At 40.6% G+C, this 25,506-nt stretch overlaps 2 protein-coding genes across 2 annotated transcripts in view; both read left to right on the top strand.

Annotated features, from left to right (window-relative positions):
• Positions 1 to 5,870: 5,870 nt before the first annotated feature.
• The window catches only part of rpl10a (ribosomal protein L10a), a 199,148-nt gene continuing 179,512 nt past the window's right edge, over positions 5,871 to 25,506 (top strand). The window contains exon 1 of the mRNA XM_061058411.1: positions 5,871 to 5,875. Coding sequence (XP_060914394.1) covers positions 5,872 to 5,875 — 4 coding nt within the window. The 5' untranslated portion in view covers position 5,871. The remainder of the gene's footprint in view (positions 5,876 to 25,506) is intronic.
• LOC132989182 (glucagon-1-like) lies at positions 17,798 to 19,463 on the top strand. The gene is made up of 4 exons (XM_061056607.1): positions 17,798 to 18,175; positions 18,273 to 18,366; positions 18,611 to 18,760; positions 19,071 to 19,463. The coding sequence occupies exons 1-4, from the start codon at positions 18,118 to 18,120 to the stop codon at positions 19,108 to 19,110; spliced, it is 342 nt and encodes a 113-aa protein (XP_060912590.1). The 5' UTR covers positions 17,798 to 18,117; the 3' UTR covers positions 19,111 to 19,463.

The following is a 25,506-nucleotide window of genomic DNA, read 5'->3' as shown; positions in this document are numbered from 1 at the left end:
AATAAACTTGCCTTGCCTGAAGAGAACAAAGCGGGATTGTGATTTCTCAAAATGAAATGACAGAGACTAACACCATAACATCTCACATTGTATGATTCCTGGAGTTATCCAATGACACAAGAGCTAGTGAAATTTTATCAGCACGTCATAAAATCCAGTCATGTGTCTTCAGGTTTCATCATCATTTCTTTTTGGTTTCCACTTCATTTAGTGGATGGGCTGGAGCCCAATGAGCGAGTGACTCATAAAGTAGGGATGTAAACACACACCATGCAGGGGGGGACAAACATAAAGGTTTACAAGAACAATTTCATAATGACAGACTTAAATGTCTGCTGTGTCTGGGATCAAACCTAAAGAGTAACTGGCAATGAAAGACATAATACATTAAAAAAAGAAAATCCAGCTAAAGATGGGCAATGAGCATATTAGTGCGCCTGGTCTGATTTTAAAGAAAAAAAGCAATGAACGATAGCTGAAAGATTTTTGCAGAGGCTGTAATAAAGATGCAAAAGATAAAACATTTTTTACAAAAACTCTTATGTCTTACTGACACCTCTAAAATCTAAAATGTTATCATTTTGTAAGACATATAGCCATATTGCAAACATTCTACCCACCAAATGAATGTATTTCTCGAAATACAAATACGTGAAGAGACCCACTTATCTTCTGTCTGTTTAGCCAGTATCTACATCATTCAGCAGGGTAAATGGAAAGAGCTAAACTCCGAGTAAATATTTTTTTATCAATATGTTTTTCTCCATTTACGGTGAGGTGAGGCAGCCCTGAACCGTACATTTCCCTGCCAATCCTGTTACTGCCGGGATTTGTTCTGGCTGGGCCCATAAAAGATTAGTCCTCGAGGAGAAAGAATGGACTTGATTAGCTAGACAGCAATTTAATGGGATTGTCAGGGGGCCTACAATAAATCAGCTTTTGTGATTAAATGGGATCTCCAGTAAAAGTTGTATGTCTTCAAATCAATAACTATTGAATGTTTCTCCCTTTGTTGTAGGCTAAGGTTAAAAAAAAAAAAAGCAAGCGAAACAAAGCCAAAATTTCCTGTTTGCTAATGACCCTGCAGTTAGTGGGGAAAGCAGCTTACATGTTCATGGAGGAGAGGGGGGCAAGGAGACACTCCGCCTGGAGACAAGGAGGGAGATGGATAGAGAGATTTGTGTTTATAGTAAAGAAAAAAGAAAAAAGCATAGGGGAATAATTGGGGCATTACGTTAAAGCAAATGGACTTGCATGTATAGCCATTAGGCTTCACTGTAAAAGCTTGAGGTATCTGTATAATGAATAAAAACGGCACCATAGACCCTTCTCTCTGTCTGTCTCTGTCGGAGAGCTGGCAGGGATATGACTCACGTTAAAGACACACACTTCCTGCGCATCGCTTACATTGTGACTGAACACTTGGAGAAAAAATTGTCCTTCATCTATTAACAAAAAATGAAATGATTTGTGGAGGCACAGTCTCCAGCCAGCCCCTGACCCCGTGCAACGATGGAGCGCTGCCCTGGTCAATTAAGCTGCCGAGCTTTGATTCCTCCATACATATTAACCACCATACACCAGAGAGACGCAGATGTAGTTCCCATAGATCATCAAACTGGGCTAAACAGAAAATATCATTGACCACGGGGGGTTCTTTCCGGCTAAATAGATATGGGATTTGGATTTTGTTGGAGGTTTCATAAGGTTAAAAGATTTATTGACGTTCTATGGTGTATTGTGCTTTTGTGCAAAAACCAAAACTGAGGGCATTCATCAAAGCATAACAAATGCTCACATGACAAAACACATTCGCACAGAAAAACATTAATGAGAGCCCTGCTGGAAAGAGACCACTCTTTTGGCCTGCTTTTTCGTCTGGTGACCAGCTGCATGTCTGTGTTCCTGGTCTGTATCTTGGGTGCTGTGTGCAGCGCTAAGCTCTGACTCACCCCTCCACTTCACACATCACATCAGATCAGAGGGTTAGGAGAGTGTTCCAGGTCCTACCAGCCCGTTCAACATTCCTGCTGCTTTGATACTGGGGGGGCTCCCACGTGTCTGTCCATCATCATCGTCTCCCCTCTCCTCCACCTCCAAACCTCCTCTAATCCCCCCCCGATACACACACCACTGCTCTCTCTCTCTCTCTCCCTGTCCTCCCCCATCTCAGAGGAATTCTCAAAGCTCTGGACAACGTTTCATTTCTTCACAGGCCACATCTTTGATAGCTTAATGGCCCCTACAAAGAGGAGAACATGCATGAGAGACAGGAAGCTTTTAAGTCTTCGATATTCAAATCATTCCGGCTAACCTTCAAGATGTTTTGTAGACTTTTTTGTCTCCTTGTGACACAAATGTTGGAAAGAATGTTTTGTATGCTCATGGAATAAGTGTGTTTCCATCAGAGTGTGCATTACTTAGCAGGCTCAGCTTCATTTATGTTCCACAGGCTTCTCCTAGAAACATAAGGACATGACACAAGGCTACAGCAGCCCTGAGCATTGTCCAGCAGTGAGCGAAAAAAATAAAAATAAATTATTTACACAATGAAGCTGTGTGCACGTGCATGAACTCAATTCCATCTTCCTCTTAGTCTCATTGAACCACAACAGCTCTGCTCTTTGTCACTACCGTTTCACTACTTTTTTTCTTTGACGCCATTATACGAGTGCATGCCATCCATATACTGTATGTGGCCCTCTGCACTTTGAAAGCCTGTTCATTTTCTGGGCTGAAGGCACACTGCACTCAATGTGGCCATGCACACACTGATCCTTCCAGGTGACACTAAGTATTTTTCAGCGCTTCCAAAAGAATGAAAACCATCTAGCAGTGAGTAGCTGCAGAGTTTTTAAGGACATTAAAACATGTTTTTGGCAAAAAAAAAAAGAGTAACATATATTTTCAACTGTATTTTCTTCAACTGCTAATCCACAAAAACTATTATTTCCTTGACAATGGGCTTTCAATCCTCGACCTAAAACGCACATTCTGATGCAGAGTTCTGCTAGTTTTCATTTTAACCATCTTATTTGGGACTGATCTGCACTTGGTTTTCTAAGTGAATGCTTCGAGGATCAGTATTCTAGATAATTATCCAAAAGGTAAGGGCAGGGCAGCTCAGCAGTCATTGATATTGCATTGTCCTGCAGTATTTCCAAAAGTGCCTTAGTAGGCATCCCCTTGCAACTATGAGATGTAGTTCCTCTAGAGCCCTAGGCCTCTAAAGGCCTTCAGAGGTTGAGAAATTGAGGAAGGCAGTGCAGTTGAGCTTCATTCAATTGTATGACATTATCATGTAAACAAGGGTATAAATCAAACATAAATGGGAGAAACAGAATTGACAATTGGTGTTGTTCAGAGAGAGAGAGGGTTAGAGAGCACAGCTGGATTACTGTGGGTGAGCCACTGACCTTCAGGTGCTGCTTGAGGGACAAGTCCCTGATGCTACTTTTACAGTCGACCCCCTCTCTCTCAACCTCTGCCTGTAATAGCATGGCTTATAGTCATTTTCAGCTATGGGACATTTTATGACAGCCATAGCTATGATTGTTCACCAGGCCAGTGGCAGCAGCATCAGGGCTGAATACGCAGAAGAAGGTGCAGGCTGACCCTGAACCAGCCCCCACACTATTGGCTCATCCACACATGAGAAGAAGAAGGGGCGGTGGACGGGCAAGATTATGGCTGGAGAGGTGTGCGTATTGGGTTAATCTCAGGTGTTGTGAGGAGGTTTTAATATAGATGGTCAGTGAGGATGTGATAGGGGATAATTGCTTCTGGGCTTGTCACAGATGGTGCTGGTTGATCTGTTAACTATGGCCAGGCCAGAGCTCTGTCAAGGACATTTTTATTGCCCTGATCTCCTTATCTCACCCTCACAATGTCAATCACAACTAGTCCTGCAGAGTTATGACTGTATGTGGAGCTCATTCCATTTTCAGTGTTTTTTTCTTTGCTGAGCAGTTATACTTTCATGATGGCACCATATAAATACATTATATACATTACATTATATTCTGGTCACTTACCTAATCTATTGGAAAACAGAATCCCATTCAACAATGATTCTTTGAACATACATCAGACACACTCTTTCTTGCTTTCTTACTGAAATTACCTCATCATGAACCCTCAGTGTTTTTTTCTAAACTGTAACTTCTTACTTACACACTGAGGTACCCAACATTAGAATGCTAAAAGTTAATTAGTCAAAGCATTAGAAGCCAATATTTAAAACAGTTTTATTTTCAGGCATGAAAACCATTTATTTAGAATGAAAAAGTATCTTCCTCTAAGCTGGCTGTAACTGTGCTGCATAAACACAGTAGACAGTAGACAAATGTGATTACTGGTACATGTTTCACTTTTTTATTTGACATAGCATGTTGTAGAAATGTGTGTACTAATAAAGTAATAGGATAGTTTGTGGACGTTGAACAACACCCCCCCTCCCCTTGTTCCCTATCCCTTTTCCTGCATCTTATCCCATCTCCACCTATCCCTTTTTCAAGCCGCCTTGGCACGAGGGCTGTTTACTCTTTTACCTGCTTTTTGTAACATAACAATGAGTATGGTCTTTTTACCTGCTCTTTTGTAAAGTGTCTCGAGATAACACTTGTTATGAGTTGACGCTATACAAATAAAAATTGATTGATTGAATAGTTTACTTTAAAGACCACATATTATCCTCCTTTACAACTAGTTAAAATAAGTCTCAGAGGTACCCAAAACATGTCTATGAAGTTGGTTTCTCAAAATCTACTCTGTTCATGTATTTTAGCATGTCTATAACCCCCTCCATTTCAGCTTTGCTCAAAACATGCTGTTTATGTATCTGTAGCTTTAAATGTAATGACTCAGAGGACAGAACAAACACCTAGCTGTGGGAGTGTGTTTGACACATTTTATGAAAAAATGGAGCAGGCAAAAGGTGAAGAGGATGGACTTTTCTATAATTGGGGTGTTTGAAGTCAAACTAGGGACTCATGTTCATGTTAGAAAAACATGATAAAGTGTATTTTGCCTAATATGTGACCTTAAACTTACCACTTTGTATCAATACTGCTTTCTAGAGAGTCCAGGTTACAAAAAACGAGTATGCACTGCACTTGCATAATGTAAGCTACATGCATTATCCTACATGTTGTAAATCTTCCTTTTTGAGCATTTTGCAAAACCTTTTTTGTTTTTACAGAATCAACATAACAGTAGTCTAAGTTGACATATTTATTTGCATGTAAAAATTGACACAGTAATTGCACAGCAGTTTTTCCAAAAGCTGTCACCCTTACACATAGACAAAGCAACAGCAGAAAAGCAGGCGTGCAGAAAAACACTGAGGCAGAAAGTGAGAGTGACAGGCAGCAGCAGCAGAATGATAGAGGTCTGTGCTCGCCTCTCATCAGAGCTATTCCAAGCAGCAGCCCTGTCAGAACACGCCCCAGATGAGCTCCCTCAAGGCGGAGAGAAAGCTGTCATAACAGGACGCCCGGAGGGCCGTTCGATCAGACAGACAGCTCTGAAAGGTGTTAGACACACACACAGGACCTGTCTGCATGAGAGTGGTCCTGCTTACAGCCATAGAGTACAGCCCTGCTGAGGAACAGACATACATCCGTCAGGGGTCTTTATCTTTCTTTCCCTGTGCATCCTTCTCCTTCTGCAATAGAGCACCAGAAGAAATGGAGCACCACTGATAGGTTTACTTAAATATTCATGCTGACAGGGGAAATACAGGAATGTTATCTCCAACAACACGTGCTTCCATATCAACACATGCTCTGACTCAACCACTCACATGAAACATTTGCTTCCTAAAACTCCTCCATATCTCTTAGAGCTTGTCAAAACAGTATGATTGACAAGATGATTGACAGCCCAGATATGTATGTAGCTGTTATCATCAAGTGTTGGGAATGTTGATGTAATCTACCTGTAAAGGCAGAAATCATGACACTAATATAATTTTAAAACACACAGCTTCTCTCTCTCGCTCTCTCTCTTTCTCTCTCTCTCTCTCTCTCTCTCTCTAGTCAAACCACTCTATTCCTGTTGTTCCCATTGAGTTCATGTGGATCTCCACTTACAAAACACAGATGAGCAGGTGTTACAGTGCACTGCATGGGCCCCTGGGAGATGTGTGTGTGCGAGAATGAGGCAGCACTGTACACAGATGCCACAGCTCCCGTGAAGCACGTCCTATTCAAAAGAGGGTGGATGCTTTCTTCAATCAACTTATCACCTTTTCAAACAGGCCTTTGTCTCGCAACCCACGGCAGCTGGCAGCAATTAGCTGCCAGGACAGGACACAGCCGTCCAGCTCGCCAGTCAGTTCATTCTTTTATGAAAGTAGGACGAATCGGAGAGAAATCACAAAAGCCTGGGAATCTGAATTAAATCAGTGATATACGCTCAAGAATGTCTTCCGTCCAGTCATGCCTGTCTTATTTAGAAACTTTTTCAGGCTGGTGATACCGTAAGCAGGGTAGCACGTTAAGTCAGCCAAAATTGCTGTTTTTTGCTTTGTCAAGTTGGCACAGCAGAGGTGAGGAGTTCACTTTACTCAATGGACTGCCAAGTTTCCCCTTGAAAAGTCTTGTTGCTGACAGCAATAATAAATTGCAATCTGACCAATCAATCGTAGACCAGCTTGAACCCCTTAAGTCCTTAAGAATGAGAGGCTGGGGAAAAAATCAATTTGCAATTTACATCAGGCTGATGAGTGTTGAAAACACTGAGAATGAGACAGCTCCGAGGACCTGAGTATAATTACACCCCTGCCAGTGCAGAGCTCTAGCTTTAACATTATCATGGCTTTGATAATCAATTGTACTGAGTAGAACTCACAGTACCTTAACTACTGTCATTCATGTGCACAGACTGCTCACCACACTTCGAGGTATCACACAGAGGAAGTGATTTGTGTCGCCTCAGCGGGCAGTAAGTGTGTGAAGGCAACCTCTTAGTGGACTGGCTTCCTGGAAATGTGGGTACCTGGCTGGAACACAATGGTGCTGGCTGGAAGAGGACACCATTGAAGTAAAGGAGCATATTGAGCCAGGAAGGTGTCTCGGGTGCCAGAGGCTACTGCCATGTTTTGTTAGAGCCAAAAGACTCACATGTGGTGAAATTAGATCTGTGGGTGTACTAAGAGGAGAGTGCTGGATGGTGAGGCTGTTATCTTATCCCCCGTATGCAGACCATCATCTGTCCAATCTCTCAGAAGCTCTGAAAAACACACTTGCAGCACAAAAAGAGGGTGCCAACACATTCACGCAGAGACCACAGTGCACAGCTAGAGAGAGAGAGAGAGAGAGAGAGCCAAAAGTCATAATTAAAACCAGAAGCAGTGAGGGAGGCGAATGAATAGTCGCGGTTTCAACTATGTTTTGTTTCTTAGCGGAGACAGAAAGAAGAGGCAGAAAAGGAGCAGATTCGAAGGGTTAAACGTTGGCAAAAAGCGGGGAGGGGACAAAAGACCCATTGTAAGGGACAGAAGTGTCCCCGGAAAGGAGGGGAGAGAAAAAGAAAGCCACCACTGGCTGGTCCCCCAGCCCCATTGTAAGCAAAGGGGAGTGCAGCCACGCATGACAGATGTCCAGGGCCATTGTTTCCCCAGCAGCCTCCTCTCTGCCTCCTGCTCTGGCTCTGGAATTCCATGAGACGGCCGCTGCCTGTGAAAGTTGTTCAACACACCTCGTCTCTTGCCCCATGTTCCCCACCGCCATCCTGGCCGTATGCTCTAGTTGTATACAGACTCCCAATGTGGGGATGGGAATCTGTGTTCCAAGAAGGGCTCACTGTGTGAAAAGAGTTTTCCTTATTAGACGTTGTTGCTCCCAACGGTTTGTCATTTATTGTACTCTACTTACTAAACTGTGTGCATGTTAGAGTATAAATATACAGTCATTAATATAGAGCAGCTGTATGTGCAACAAACATTCAGATAGACCATTATATGAAATCTGATATTCACCAACTTAAAAATCAATACAATTAAAATCAATCGCATTTGTAATTATCTGAAATGCTTCAAAAACAGCACTGAACTCTTAACGTTAGCCTCAGGGTTTTGAAGCAAATGCCATTACTAGAGCGTTAAGTGAAGGCCAGGTTAAACCTTTTTGCAACCGAAAGAGTTGAGGTAAGCTGTTTTTACAAAGCAGTGATGTTTTGCATTCCCCATTCAGCAGCCCACCATGTGGCAGCTCCACAGAGGCGGCTTGTCAGCCTGTCAGTCACAGCAACAGTGTGCCAGTGGGGAAGTGAGCACAACAATGGCCCTGTCTGGTTAATGGGTGAGAGAAATAGTAGACAATTCTTCATTTCTAGGCCTTGCTACCACACTGTCTGTTCTCTGTCCTATTCTACTCTGTCGACCACATTCTACACTCGCTCTCTTTGACTCTGATCAGTTACCCCACCCCCGCCTGCCTGTTAACGTTCATTTCAAAAACACACACCACACACACTCTCACATTCCAATGCATGAGCAAGAGAGGGTGACAGAGATAGAGAGATTTTTAGGCAGAGAAGAAAATCTGTTTGAACTTAATGAATGTTTACCATGTGGATCAATGCTGGTTGTTCTATTATTTGCAGAATTAAAACGTTACAGATCTGCTGCTGTATCACAAGTAAACACACCAGAACTTTGGAGGACCCCCCCCCCTGCCTAAAGTCTATTTAGAGGTCTTCATGAGTTCTCCTTTATTTAAAACTTTTTACTTTTTATTTAAAAGCTGCATCTCTGCTATTGGCTAGAAGCTAGTAGAACAACACACATTATCCTGATCCACTTTTACTCCATTAGTCCTTTTTGGGTTCTGAAACTGTCATTGGAGTGCAATGGGGCGTATTTGCTGATATTTGCAGACATTGAATAAAATGCAATAATCTGACTGTTCAGATGCTAGTGAGTGTTAGTGTAGTTTTGCTGTAAGGAGCAAAATAGATGCCAGTGTTTTACCACTAGATTTCTATCTGCATTCTTCACACAACTATATCTGTCACCTTTCATATAAACAGTAAGTGCAATACTATGAAAGCCTTCCAGAAGAACCAGTCTTGTCACTCTTGTCATTATCTCTGAGATTGAGCAACAAAGCCTGCGCCCGTATAAATGAATGACAATTTTTTGCTCCACATTTGAGTGTGGCCAGAACAATGAGCACCTGTGTGTTGAATGAAAAAGTTGTTTAAACTAGTTCTCACCCAACCCATACTGAGTGCTGCTGTGCTGCTGCAGTGATTAATTGTGAATTCTTTGCTGACTCTACAACACTTCTTGCACTGTTTAAAGCAGATCTCTTTAAGTCAGTTCAGTTGTCCTAACTTTTTTATCCCTGAAGCTCTTTGTGGTCTCTTTTTCCAACTCAAATATTTACCATTAGCTCACCTATGTGCTTCACTGTCACTTTCTGCTCAGAATAAGTGCATAACTGCAACACTTTAGAAGACATGCTGTCATATTCTCTGTCATGTCTGTCAGGTTAACGGCGCATCAACATTAGTGTCATACATGTTCATCAACACACTCATGCTAAGAGCCACGTCTGGTGTCACAGCTGAAAGCGAAGGACCAAAATTCAGAGAAGGACCCGCCCACAGAGATAATTTATTCTTCCTAACTAGCCTCCGTAACCTAGTGGGTTTGACCTTCAGTCCAGTGGTGGAGAAAAGCATGACATATGGCCAAGTCTACCGGTTCACAGGACGACCCTATTCGGGCCCAGCAGACCCCTGGGTAAAGTCAAATGATTGCATGTAAACATTTAGCCCCCTGCGCACTGTGCTGTGATCCCCTGCATGGGCTTAGGTGACCCCAGCCAACATCAATCAGACCGAACACAAAAGGAAGAGGCACACGAGGGAAAAACCGGGGTCAAGCGCACTTTTAATAAGCAGACAGGGATGGCATTGCGGGAGCAGATCGGTTCTGTTCTCCTGATCACGGGTAAGCTGGGCACTCCTGCCCCCTCAATTATGAGGAACCCTCGATGCATGAGCTTTAGAGATGAGTGGATAATCTACTTGGGCAGATTTAAAACTAATCTACCATTTTTGCTCTCCAAATCAAACCACAATGGGATACATATAGGGCTTATGCAGTGATATGATGATTTTAAAGGATGCACAGAAGGAGGGTGAGTCACATAATGGACAGGGGAGCATTTGCAAGGATTTGGCAGTAGTAACAACAACAACGTGAAATGCTTTTTAGAATCCCAAATGGTAACCCACTCTGACAAAAGTCCAGGTCAAATTGTATCACGACAATCCATAGCCTTTTTTTTTTTTGCAGCATAGTTAATCTCTATCTCGTAGGAACATGCATCAAGTAATCAGACAGAGAATGACTGTTTTGACAGCTGCAGAGTCAGCCTTACCCAGCCGATTTCTTTGTGTTCTGAGATAAGACCTATCAGAAGAGTAGGAAACACAGGAGCAGGTCATGCCTGCGATGCTGTAACATACTTCAGTTATATTGTCATTGTGAGGTTAAGGTCTGCAGCAGAGCTACATACACAGTTAGAAAACTTAAGATCATGCCATGCTGTCTGGTTGTCAGCAGGAGGAGTGTGTCAGAGCATAAATATGTGTAATCAATAGTCAAATATTCCCACCTGTGTAAAAAAAAAAAAACACATACAAGCAGCAGGCTAGACTTTGTGTATCCTTTAATCAAAGTGGTTATCGGTTCAAATCTTTTGCTCTGACAGCCTGGCCCTACATTTCATTAGCGCTCCTCCTCTCAGCCAGACACTTACAATCCCATTACCTTGTAGAGATCAGCTCTGGCCCAAGCCACATCCTTCTCCAGATGGACACAAACACATTGATCCAACATCTGAACCAGCAAACAGCAAGGGCAGACACAAGAAGATCCAGATTCCCAGCCACACAATCAATGAGGGGAAATTTAGTCATCCGTGATAACAAGAGGAATTTTTTAACACATAGAAAGGATGACTTCAATCTTTCTGTGAATGTACAGAAAATTACACTCTGGTGATGACAGGCTTATGTATTTAAAATTCTTAAATTCTGAAGACAGAATCCTCTTTAATTTAGTGTAAACATTATAAAGCTGAAAATTCAAACTGATCAGAAAGACGTTGAATGGCTCTCTCATTTTCCAACAGGGAATAAGTACAAGGCAATCAAGTGGCTGAGGCTTGAGACCACAGTTGTCCACAAGCATCCTTCCAAACTGCTGAAAATAGACTTTCTCAGCTGCTCCACCAAAACTGTATTCACCCAAGCTGACTGCTACACCACCCCCTCTGCCAATTCCCCTCTTTGTAGAAAAGCCCGAGCTTGTGCTGCAGTGCATTGTTCAGTATACAAGATCCTGTTAGAGAACCAAATCAAACTTCTCCTGTTCTGGACAAAGATTGCTCAGGACCAACAGGCCTTTTTCTTTCCATTTTCCTCCGCATGGAAGACGGAGCGATGGAGGAAAGGAAAATGGGAGTATGGGAGGCAGGCAGGCAGTGAGAACATATAATGCAATATGAGAGAATCTGCAACTCAGGCGAGCTGCTGTGTTCTTGCTCCCCCACCTCCCCAGCCCCCAACATCCTCCTCGATGGACCGTGGTCGAGCGTCCATGCCCTGAGTGCATTCGCTGGAGCACAGGACCCTGCAAGAATGGAGCCTATTCACACAGCCTACCTCCAGATGCTGGCCAAATCAGTCCTCCAGGCTACAGCAGGGTTCAGGAAAGGGTAGAGAGCAGGAAAGGGAGATAGGAATCTGATAGCCTATCATTAACAGCCAAAATAAATTGAGGAAAAATCTCAGGCTAAATCACTGCCCTGATTAGTAATGTTTATAGGTGATAGACTCATTGCTTTTGTCTCTTGTGGCCTTTCAAATAACTGTTTTGTAGCACCAAAGAAGATGTTTGCTCTTGCAGAGAAATTGTCTAATGTGTAGAATCTATTGCGGTACAGACACATTGAACTTAAAACCAAAAGTGAGCTATGAGGCACATTGGAGTTTCAGTGAATGTTAAACGATCTTACATCTAATATAACATCCCCACTGATGTTTAGTACATTATTATTTTTCTTTCATTCACATGGAGGTAATATCCAAGTGTCTAAAAAACAAGGAACTACAAGCTTTCTATTTCTGCATCGTATACAACCTGAAACTAAATACTTCTAGAAAATGTACTAAATATAAAGGATCAGGCACAAAAAAAACTTTACTCAGCAAGAAACATCTCCGATTTTGCACCAAAAATCTTCCCTTTATCTAGCTGAAGTGCCTGTGTGTGAGAGAAAAGGCGTGGATCGATGCAATATTAATGTATCAATCAACAGCATGTTATCGAGCAGCAGCAGAGCATACAGCATTGCAGACCCTCAGCTACATACTCCCTATCTTCTCTTACAGATAATATATATTGAATATAGACGCAAACATTTATACTCATCCTTCCCAGAGGTAACGCAGGAGAGGAGAGTTTATGAGTTGTGTGGTTGGTCGGTGTATGTGTATGTGCATTTCTCAGAGGTTCAGAACATTCCTTTTGAATACTTAAATACTGCACCAGATATTTGCTTTCTCCATCACTGCACTCATATCATCATGTCAGAAATCCAATATTACAAATAATAACCACTTTAAGTATAGCAGGTGTCATAACCTTTAAGGCAGCAGACAAAATAGAAGAGGTTCTTGTGATTAAGGTTGAAAAGTATGAGATTTTCAGGAATTTCCTCAATGGATAATTGTCTGACTTCCTTTTAAACAAACTTAATAAAATGTTTAAAATATGTCAACATTTTCAGGTGTTTAAAATTCGGATTTATTCAGCTCCCTCCATACTACTTATATCATTAAGTGTTTATGAAAAATAATTCCCTGAGAGGCTCCTGAACAAAAGAGCGAGAGGCCTCAGTGTAGTTCTGAGGTGAGGTCTGCCATCTAGTGGTAACAATCTGTCATTACACTTAAAACAGGTCAAAAAGCTCCAGCAACACGTTTAGTATAAAGAACAACTTTATTAGACCGACACGTTTCGGCACGTTTCTTCATTTAGGCTATATCAATGATCTTAATTGTAATGGGCAAAAAAATGATTCCGTCTTGGCTATAAACTGTCTTTAACGTCTTTAAAGCAGCAGAAATCATGCTTCATCTCAGTTGTGATTAATCTTTAAGCACTTTAATCTGTATTATTTAACAGTAGTGACACACATACAGTTTGAATCAATGATACATTAGTTGGAGGTTTGGAATAAATAATAGGAATATAAATGTCCATCAGTGAGGTGATAGGGTTGTTAAGACTTTTTGAGATTTATGTTAACCCTCATCTTCTTTCATTGTTATCTACATGAATCATCATTTTACTTGAATTAAATGTATTATTTAATTCAGAGAAAAAAGATGGGTTTTGTTTTATCTTTTTCTGTTATGTTGATCAGTTGTTTTCATACAAAATCAAGACGTTTGTCACCTTAAATAAAGTTGGCGTAAGAGCTGTGTCATATTTACCTCTTTCCTTCCGTTAAGGATGGTCCGGGGTATCCAAGGCTGAACGAGGAAGCTATGAAGTTCCTCTCCTTATCATTTAGAGAAGAGCGTAGAAACTCCCAAGGCCTGCTTCCACAAAAGCTTCTTTCCTGCAGCTAAACGATGATATCACAGGACTTTAAGGTGGAAATGAATCACTGTGGCCCCCCCATCTCACCTGCATGATGGACAGTTAGCACAACAGTAAATAACAAAGTGTAAAATCAACTATGACACATAGCTGCAATTCAATTAAGTGCAATAACAGTGTGGGGAAAAAAATCCATGTGCATTAATTGAGGTCTAATTTTTCCATGTGCAAAAACTGACGGAAAAAAGTTCTCAAAGACAAGAATACTTTTTCTTCTGGCCTAATACAGCGTCTCCTTTTACACATGTGGATTATTTGTGATGTGGAGAATAGTGGTTTTATATTGCATATTTCTTACTCTTTCTAATAATGTTTTTGTTATCTTTTATACTTTCATAAAGCTGACTCAAGGGCAACGCATACCTGCCAAATGCCAATGTACCTGTGTGAATGGCTTAAACATCTATTCTAGAGAATTTGAACAGCTGCTGTCATGGCTGACACTTAGTTAGGAACACCTTACCAAAAAAACAAACTAGGCTTTTTCAACAGGACCCCAGGACTCAAATATATAAGAAGTCATGCTATTGATAAGATGTGTAACATTATGTAAGAATACTATTAAATGTCTGCAGCATATTGCACTGTTAAGTTGTTGGTGTTTTTCAACAGACAGCATTGACTGTAGATGTTTTGGCAGGATGTGAACAGCATTTAAGTTCAACTTTAAGGTTTAGGCCACTGCATGCAAAAATAAAAAATATTGAGATGATCAAGGTCATCATGCAGATGAGTCATCAGCTGTAGCAAATGCCCTCACCCCTATGTAAGAAGCCAGAGCTGGTCATTTACAAAACAATTCAAATACATTTGGTGCCTGATTTTGTCTTTTAACTGGATACAGGCTGTAATTAGTCCTTGCACTGTACTTATAGTAGGATTAGTTTGAGTGAAGCTCCTGGTGGCTTGAGAGGATTCCAGGTTCTGTATTCTGCTGTACATCCTGACCCTTGATCCTGACCTGTCCATTGAAACAACGGAAATAACTTTCACCCCAGTTTGTACCCCTTCACAGACTGCAGATCTAAAGGTCTAAAGGTCATTTACCTTTAACACTTTGTAAGCAAAGTCGCATTAAGTTAATAACATGATACTAAACTTTTTGAAAGAGAAAACAATATTTTTGAGAAATGCCTAGCTGTGAGACTCAGACATTATAAAGAATTTAAAGCCTGTCCTGCATGACCATCAACTCCAACTTGTTTAGATATTCATTCAAACCATTCATTCGATTATTCAAAACTTTACGGACAGCTGCCAAAGCTTTCGGTGTTTCACTTTACTGGTTGGGTCATCCTATCGATAGCGAAATGTAACTAACCTACACCATTAGAAATAACCCTGACACTACAGCTGTTAACTTTACACTTTGGTACAATGTGCAAAATGTTGTCACTAGCAAATAGCAAGTATTGTTGAGAGCCGTAAATTGTTGCTGACTAGCTGTTCTCACAACTCACAGTGAACCTCATGTGCGTCACCTTGAATTAGCAAAGAAATAGCAAAGCCAACTTTTAACACGAACTACCACAGTATCTCTAAAATGTTAGCTTGTTTAGCGAGGTGAATTGTGCAACATTATCAAAGAGCACTGAATCTTAAACATTTATAACAAGTTTGATGGACAAAACATTCTCCCCCAACTCAAAAGTAAAATGTATAACAAATTATTTGTTTAGCCTATTTTGGCCTTTTTCATCTTTATTAAAAATTTTTGGTAACCGTTTTTCTTTCTCAGTTACGTCCTTGACTCTATGTAAAAATATACGTAGACTCTGTTGTTGTGTGTCTAACAGAAGTGGGATGTAATATGTCTCAGGTGAAAAACGACTAAGAGCAAAGGTAGAGAACGATGGATCCAGCTTCTGCCAAAGGAGACACTACACCACCTTATAGGCCTATAGCACCACTATACAGCACTTTATCGCCACCTACAGGCGGAACAGATAACACAGCACCCTTCATTTAAAACGTTTCTTTACACAAGATTCTTAATATGTAGGCCTATAGTTGATATATTTAGTTTTTTTATGCAACTTGTAAGAATTAAACAGTGTGAAAATTAACACTTCATTCAGAATGTTAGTAATTTCTGTGACACAAGGTCATGCAGCAAAAACATGACTTTTTTCTTTTTACTGGTCTCTTGTTTTAGTCTTAAGAGGGGTCAGACAGTTACAATTTTAAAAAGTTTCACTTGTGACTACATTATCACAACAGGTGAGCCTTGTGTGGAGAGGTTTGTTATCACGACGTAGCAAAAACCAAGAAAGAGCAGAATCACATCTGCTGCAAGTAGCTGCACAAAACAGAATTTGAAGTTTTGTATAACAGACCTTGCACTGCACCAGATGCGTGCTGGGCGGCTGCTTATATACCTGGGCAAGGAACCTAGGGGGAAAACACAACACAACATGGTCACCCAGGCCACATGCATCCCCCCTGTAATGTCTCTTTCCCCCCCAGGGGGTACTCCTCACACTTCGAGAAGTACTGACCTAGTGACAGGCAATGAGCTGGATCTGAGTCCGTCCTTATGCCTCCTGACAAACAGCTTCTATGCCCTGCCCTGCCCATCAGTCAGATCAGCCACGCTCCTTATTATGAATAACTTTTATCCTTCATAAAATCAGGATTAGTAATTCAAAGTGAGTGACAATTAAGAAATTAGCTATTCAGACAAAATTCATTTTTGAACCAGGCTGGAAACATGTTTAATTCTGCTCTTTTGAATGAGTTTGTATTTGGCTTCAGGGGCTCTTGCTAGTAGCATCAAGTGCACACCTGATGTACTGCAGTTTTTTGCACTTCCACATTGGCTTATTTTTTCATCACCACTTAGGGTACACTGCCAGTTCTTCTTATTTGCTCTAACCAAGTAAATTGTTAAGATTAAATGTTATAATTTAGTAAAGTAAATTTGCTTAAACAATTGTTTATTTGGGGGCGCAGCAGGTAAAGGATGGATGACATGAGTTTTGGCAAAATAGGGGACATAGTTAAAAGCAAATTACACAAACCCTCTTGGTTTTTTTTTCTTTGTGGGGGGGGGGGGGGTCATTAGAGTACGTATTTATTGTACAAATAAAGGGACTTCATAAAAAATGATAAAACAGGTTAGAAAAGTCAGAGCACTGGTACACTAAAGTAAACATCATAGTTAGGTTAAGTTAGTTAGTACTTAGCAAGTTGGCAAAAATGAGTAGGCCTGAGGTAAAGCTGACTTTCACAGCAAAGTTTGTTATTTTCTTAACACAACAAAACGTTTGACAATAAAGACAACGTTGAAGCACAGGCGATTAAAACATACACTCTATGAGTCTTAGAAGTCCATTAAAGGTAGCTTGGGAAATGAATGCTCAGTACTGCTGTTCAGAGATGTTGCCAGTGGGACTTGCTGCACGCAACACTGAGAGAACTGAAACCTCACCAGCCTCAAAGTTTAGAGCAAAAGTCTGGTTGAGAAAGAAGAATATCGAACTGTGACCAACAAAACAAATAAAATGTAGTTTGCACAATTAAACATTTTTTTCCGTAATAAATAACTATTATACTAATAATATTTTTGGTAGGTTGATATTTTATTTCTTTACAACTTTGTGTTTTTGTTTGAGATTTAGAAAGTGTTCTTTTATAATAATGACCACAAAGGTAATAATAGATGTTTAGTCTGTGTCAAGTAGGAGAAAATTGTAAATCATCCAGAGCTTTAGGTCCTCAAAGTAGGCCTACGCTTTCAGTTTAGTTAACTGATTGGTTATCGCTGTATTTGTTGATGTGTATAAATTAGTATCATTTGCACAACAATGAAAACGTATGAATGTTTAGTTTAGTGATGATCACAATGAGGAAGCAAAAGTTGAATATAATTGGTCCAAGCACTGAACCTTGTGGAACTTCATGATTCTGTTGTTGTTTTTAAATGGCTGAAGAAACCAAGAGAAAGATGATTGAAGAATAAAGACTTGATTTACAATTTTACTCTAATATGTTGCAAAGGCAGAACTTATTTTTATATAAGTATCCACATAGAACCCTGCAAAATTGCAGCTGAATACTCTCAACTCCTTTTCATTCAAAAATAAAAGAAGGGAACAAGGCACGCTAGAAGTCATGTTCTTGACGTCAGAGAGCCAAACAATATTTTTTCACACCTGCTACTGTCTGAGAAAGATTGCGCTGACTTTGACCTTTGACCTGTGCAGGGAGAGCATATGCCAGTCTGGTTCAGATAATCTATGATCCAGACCACAATAATGAGGAAGAATCTTGTCAGGATGTGACCTATATGTCAGACTGGGACACCTGCTCACTTTATAAAGTGTTGCACATAATCGTTCCTCGCTATTTTGTCCACTTTCAGTGTACCTTTAAGGTCTTGTTTTAAAGCGTAGAGAGGTTCCTCCGCAGCTTCATCAATATTACACTGCATGTGCTCCGGAAAAGCATTCACATTACTTCAAAGGACACAAGTTGAAGTTCTGAAAGGTGAGTTTACTCATTCAAAACTAAACCTATTTCAATGTTTTTTCTTTTTAAAGCAATGTGGTAAACAGGGGTTGTATTTTGGTAATGTGTTTACTAGGTGACCTGAGGATGAGTATGCTCCTGTGGTGTTTTTTGGTCCTGTTTCTCTGTTCCAGCAGTTTCTCAGTTGTGGATAAAGCAAGACCAGCAAGGTATTTATAAAGTCTCTCTCTGATTTATTGGATGCTGGCTGGCCAACCATTTATATTATCTAGTATAATTGAGTCATAAGTAGACATTCTAAATGTAATATAAATGAAAGCTTGATTAAATGTGCCTTGTGTGTATACATTTACTGAAGCCTCTCATAAATGTCTGTTTTAAAATATGTACTTCAAATCTCAAATTAGGCAATGAATTCCAAAACCGTAACTAATCGACAATCCTTTCTTTTAGGTGGCATTCAAACCAGATGCAAGGAAAAAACATATTCCGAAACCTCAAAAGGCATTCCGATGGGACATTCACCAGCGACTTCACCCATTATCTCGACAGGTTTAAAGCTAAAGATTTTGTGGAGTGGCTGGCCAGAACCAAACAAGAAGGGTGAGCTAGTAAGCAACATTTATGTCTAATTTACTTCTATTGTGATAGTGTGAGAGGGTTGATTGTGAGAGGAGAACAAAAAAATGTGTCTCCCAACAGATTGCAGAGAAATAAATAGAATTAAGGGAGCAACAATTATCCAAAGATAGCATATTTGTCAAATATACAAACTTTTGCCAGTTGTGCAGAGTGACTGAACATCTCTGTTGATATTAAATACATTTTAAAACAGTGCATATGTTATGCCAGTGCATTTGATTGGATCGATCTTTCTGTTATTTGACTTCCATCCCTAACATTTTATTCACAGATGTCAGGGAGACCTGGTCCAGATTGCGGCACAGATTTAAAACAGCGAGGAGATAACCACATGTGATGTACCCAAGCCTCATGTCATCCAACCGCATTAAAAGAAGATGGATTTTTTGAATCCAAAAATATTTGTCAGTTGTTTATGGTGTTCTTAGGAGCTATGAGCAATTAACAAAGTGTTCAACTACAGTCCATCTGCAGTGTTACTGTTAATAATGATACCCACACCACAATGAGACTCCATGTTGGATCATTTCAATGTTTTACTTAGTTTTTCTCTACAATATGAGTAAAGCATGATAAGACATGGAAATTAACTTCAGATAACTAATAAAGACTGGAATATTTTCTGAATGCATTTTGAATTGAACTGTATACCACTGATGTTCTTATGCACGCAAATGTATTTTCAAATGATACAAGATTTTAGAATAAAATCTTTTAAAGTGGCAGTGCTTTTCTATTGGCATTGGGTACTACTGACAGGCGGCTGCAATGATATCCAACGGAAATGAATAGATAAGGCAGTATTTAGGGATCTGTATACATAGAAAAAAAGACAATGTCAAGCATACACAAGGCTGTACAGAGGAGGGTGCTGTTGTTCGGCAAATTGAAAGAGGGCAGCAAAACAGCTCAGGCTAAGCACAGGCTGATTTTGGAAACCATTTAAAACGAAAAGGCAGTGTGTGGGTGTGAAGGCATCTGATTTGTTTTCTTTTTGCAGAGCTAACTATACATAGCATGCACTCTGTTCACACACATTTACATTGTTGCACAATAAGGTTATGCAACGAGGCAGGCAGAATATACAATAAGTAATGGACTTCACATTAAGTGGAGGGTAGGGGCTGGTGGAAGGGGTTGGTTTGAGGTAGGATGAGAAAAACCGTAGGCTATAATTGGTGGTAGAGGTGCAGGTTTTCTGTGTATCAGTGTGTTGGGAATAGACCTGGGGTATCACGTGGCAACCTCATTTCTCATTGAGAAACTTTATGAGGGTGCAGCTGTGGTGATTGGGGGGGGGGGGGGGGGGGGACTAAACAGAAGGAAAACCCCTTTCACTGCTGGCTATTCACACTTACTGCCTGTGTGACATTTAGCAGCAGTCTGCAGCAAACGGAGACATAAAGAGATAACATGGGGCAGGAACGAGGGATATAATCCAAGCACTGTTAAGCAATGATGAGAGTCCTTTGAAATTAAAGCTATGATGAAATGACTTTTCTTATATTCTGTCACTAAGTGCATTATTAAGTCATATCCCGCCCTGATTGTCAAAAGACATGTCAAAGAAAATACTGTAACGCCTTAAATGATTATATTTAGACACGTTCAGGTCGACACACAGAGAAACCACATGGTATGTGGTAACATATTTCAGAGGAAGGGGAGTAGGATGAGAGAAAGCGAGCACAGAGGAGGAGGAAGAGGAGGAGTGTAGGTGTGGCTGTTTCGAACTGGGTCGAGCTCCTCAGCACACTAAAGACATTCTGCTACATGCAAACCCAGCGCTGGGCTCTTTCCAGCTGACCCCGCCTAAGAAGCCTCAGAGGCTGGCGGAGGATGTTCGTTCCTCCCGGTACCACCTCCAGCACCACGGACAGCTCCTCTGTCGAGCACGGAACAGCACCAGTGGCCCGTTCGGCTTTACCCTTGTGAAAAGTCGTTAACGAGCCTGATCGAGCCTGATTTCAGGGAGGAATTTCGATATATTTTTTTTTTCTTCTTTCTTTCTTTTTAAAGCGTGGGAGCCGTTCTGTGTGCCTCCATCAGCCGCGAAGCTGGTGGAGGCACCAGGCCAAACTGGGAGTGTGCTGCTGACTCAGCCTCGACTGCTGCATTAATTTATCTGCACTGCAGTGCTCCACCACCTCCCTTCCCCATCTCTTTTCCTTATTCCACACCCCCTACCCCCACCCTCCATTGCACTGCACTCTCACACAACCATCCTGGAGCATGCCAGTGAAACGAGTTGGAGGGAGGGAGGGAGGAGGTCGATAGTCAATAAGATGCTGGTTTGCACTGCTTCAATGTGTAGATGATATTTCACTGACACATTGAGGCAGTGGAACTTAAAAAATACAAAAAATAATAATAATATGGGAGAAGGAGGAAGAGCAAGGTAGGAGGGAGATGCTGCAAGTCCATGCGACTTCAGGGAAGGAAAGGAGCCAGGGATACCACATTTTTCATTTATTCTGTGACAGTACTGTCTGAGGACAACCCCATGCATCATTCACATATTCGAACTCCTGAAACCTAAATAGGGTTTCCTACCCTCCTTGCCCATCTGCAAAGCAATGAGAGAATTATACACAAATCAATATTCTCCCCACATTGCTGTTTTAGCTCTGTTCTCATGAGGTTATAGGGGTGGTGAATGTAATATCATCCCTATGGGCTATTTACTTTATGGTGGACCACAAACAGGAGCATCCAAGTGCAGATGGACTGCATAATAATGGGACTATAGTCCATCTTGTGCCTGCGAGGAGGATGTTAACACAGGGCTCTTAACAAATTCAATAAGTCCATTAGATTTGAAAGGCTGCCTTTCACAACTCTGTTACCACAGCACCACTCAGCTCCATTTCACAGGATGTTTTGTGAATCCACACACAGCAAGACAAAAGTAAAATGATCCACGCAAAATGGTGACCACTTACTTAAAGTAGACACAAAGAATGTGGAATAAGCCTGGAGGAAGGGGAGGCTCTGCAGTCTCTTTCGAAACAGGAGAAACATCTCTAAAGTTAGCAAAAGCAAACATTTCATCACAAGACAAAAAACACCACACACATGTTGTAACTGGAAGGCTGCTTTATTGGTAATAAAAAGGTTCGTGCTCAAATGAAGACAATCTTTCATATATTCTTACCAAAGTCCAAGTGGTTGTGCAACACACCATCATTATGTACTGTATATCCTCTTTTATCACGGTGTCAAATGATAACAACAGTTTGAAAAGCACTTTAAAATTTGTCAGCGAAAAAGAAAAAACGCCCATAATAAACCATGCTAAAAAAAAAAAAAAAGAATGATTCCCATAATCAAATATTGATACAAAAATAAATTTCAGATGGAAACAGAAAGTATTGAAGAAATCAAACAGAAATATAGAAGGCAAGCTGCTTTTCACAAGCCAAGTGGGTGACACACATAGCACTAAGAACAGGACATTTTTGAGTTAGCTGTTTTTCTGTTAACATCACACACTGTTGAATATTACGATGAAGTGGGTTGTCTGGATGATCCTCTGGCAGTATTTCTGACTCATCATCCCTGATTAATATTGTGCTCACCCCCCGAAACCCCCACCCTCCACAGTTTGGAAACATTTTTTTTTTTTTTTGTTGTTGTTGTTTTTTTTTTTTTGCTCTTTTGTTGTTTTCAGTGTGGCATCAACATCCAAATTCGCAGAAAAAGCAGAAAAAAGGCACATGCCATTGAGTGGAACACTAGAAACCAACCATTCAACGTAAGAAATTGTGAGGACAAGAAGCCAGTACATGATTGTATGCAAGTTGAACTGTAATGGCACTGATGTGTGGGTATGGGAAAGAAAAGGCCCTGGGGTGGGTGCCATCTCAGGATGGGTGAGGAAGTCAGTCACACCAGCTAACGTCCTCAGGGAAGAGATCACTGGTACAGTAGGTGGGTAGTGAGGAGAGTCACCTGTGTGTGTGTGTGTTTGTGTCCGTGACTGTGGGTGTGTCCTGGATACTCAGTGAAGGTGACAGATATGACAGTTAGTGAGAAATGTGCTGGTAACATTATCCTTTCATGATCAGGCTACAATCCATGGCAAGCAGCTCCAGTAACATAGCACATGAGCTATTCCCCAACATAGAAGGATGTTGGAAACAACCAGTATTCAGACATCCACTGAACGTGTTGCACATAAATCAAATGTGACAAACGGTGTTCTTCTGTTTTATGTATATACATATAGACATATATGTTTACATGTATATATCTTTTGTATTATATAATATCTATATTTCATTCATTTTCCGTCAACAAAGTGAAAAGTGTCTCAAAAAATCCAAAAGGTAACAAATGTGACAAAGGGCATAGCTGGAAGCCATTCTATATTATTATTATTCATTTTTTTGATTATTAGTAGTAACATTTTTAAAATTCCGTATTTACAAAAAAACACAACAAAGCATGCCGATAAAATAAAATATAATACAATATTTATAGTTTCTCTCAAAAAGTTTGTTCTTTTTCAGCGATTGTGCCATTTACATCATAGCCTGCACTGTACATATATCTGTTTTTGTGTTTTCTTTTTTGTCTTTTTTTTGCTTGTTTTTTTTTTTTTTTCCAAGTGTAAATGTATCATTCTAAAACATTACATCCAAGATGAACATGGGTAAATTGAATGACATTACTCACTCCTGCTGTGGTTTTCATTGGGAATGTATTTGGTTTCAGTGTGCAGCAGCCAAACTGATTCGGAGACCTCATATTGTAAACAGACCTCAGTTATTGTTACAGACAGGGGGTTCTGGTACAGGCAGTGTTAAACACACCAAATGGCATTAGTGGTGTGAAGATGGATGCCAGATTGTTTGTCCAGTCATCCGCTTACAAATAGGACCATCACTCCTCTGTAGAAAAAAAATGGCAGGAGCACACAAAGAGGCAGTTGTGTCTTGTCTACCACTTGACAAAGCCTCAGTTTTTTATTATGAAAAACACCCACAAAGCTTATTATACAACATAGCTGCGTCAATGTGAGGCCTGCTGATGTTTAATCTGGTCAAGTGTTCACGTTTCTACCTCAATCTCTGGTTAATTATTTTTTTGAAGCAGGTGGTAGTACTTGAAAGCCTGCAAGTATGTGAAAAGATGGTGCAAGGCTGGGTTCAACACCACACAGTGTTCAAGAGGTTTCCCACAAAAGCACAATGATACACTGACAAACATGGGACTTTCAGCACTCTGACTCAGACCAAAGCACTTCTCTCCTCTTCTGCTCTTCAATTTCTCTCTTGTTCTCATGGCAGTCAGTCTAAAACCCTGAAGGGAGGGGCTCTACTTATTTATTGGTCCACGTTTATATTGTGTTATTCATCAGCCATCCACCTCCCTGAAACATCAGACAAAATCCATTTCATTTATCAAGTCCCAAAACCGCGAGCCCTTCATGTCCATTCCATACATGCGAGGCACGACAAGGCATGTCCTTGTGATAATTCTCTGCTAATTTTGCTGTCAGACGGTCAGTGTCAACTCTCACTGATCAAAGCCTTTTCTGAGAATGATTGCACCACAAGGACATCAGAGAAGGACTTCAAGGCTTTTTTCTAAAGCTGGCAACTCAAATTGTCCAAAAAAGCACTACCTAAGACATCATTCACTGGGTAATTCTGATGTTCGTCTGACAGAGTACAAAAGAGGAATTTGAAATGAATAAATTGATAAAAAAGCTGTCCAATGTTTCTACTTCTATGGAGTTTCAGTTCTTCCACTAGCCCAAAAATAACACAAATTGTGTAAAAAAAGAAACTAAACTATAACCACATCTCTGACCCTTCTCCAGGTACTACAGCAGTAGAGGTGTTACCGTGTAATGCACAAGCACACCAGACTTTTCGGGTGCCGGATATGAATTCCTTGGCATGAACTATCACCTGCCCTCATTGCCATAACAGGGACCACAGGCAATTTAGAAAAATGACAATATGATGGATGTAAGTAAACAAAGTTATGAAAGCCCCAGATTTTGTTCAGGACAACTGGTTTTTGTCCTCCAAATCTGTGCAACCTCAACATGAGGATAATCTGCTTAGTAACACTCAAACACTCCACACTCTCTTTACACTTCTAACATTCAGAGCAGCAAAAAACGATTTTTTTGTTTGTGTTGTTGGCTGACCCAACTGAGACTTTGCCTCTGAGTGCTTACATCCTTCAACTAAAATCTCAATGAAGGGTTGACTGAAAAAAGTCTGTCAGTTAAAAAGCATAATTAGTGAAGGGCAGGATCATACTAATACGATTCACCCAATATTCTATGTATAACTATCTAAAATCTTCACTTATAGTTCCCGTACTTTCCCCAGTGGACAACCTCAAACTATAATCAAGCCACTGCAGTGGTCTGAGAATAAGTGTCTTGTGGACTATGATTACTCATGCATGATTCCTGATCAAAACATGCCTTCATGCAAGTCATTTCTATGCACTGAACGAGCACAATAATTATTATTTATCTTGAACTCGGTCTGAGCGAGTCTCCTTCAGCCCAAGTCAAAACAATGACTAATGACCCCTACCCAGTCAGTGTGAAAGTCCATGTAGAAAACGTCTTTTTTCAATGTCAGTATAACAAAGAGGAGATGAAAAGACTAGTGACATGGGCTAAATGTTTTTTTTTTGCTGCTCAAATAATGTAAAGATGCAAGTACACTCAGCACAAA

The sequence above is a fragment of the Labrus mixtus genome, chromosome 15 (genome assembly GCF_963584025.1).
Source record: "Labrus mixtus chromosome 15, fLabMix1.1, whole genome shotgun sequence".
Lineage (NCBI taxonomy): Eukaryota > Metazoa > Chordata > Actinopteri > Labriformes > Labridae > Labrus > Labrus mixtus.
This window is presented reverse-complemented; position numbering and strand designations above follow the sequence as displayed.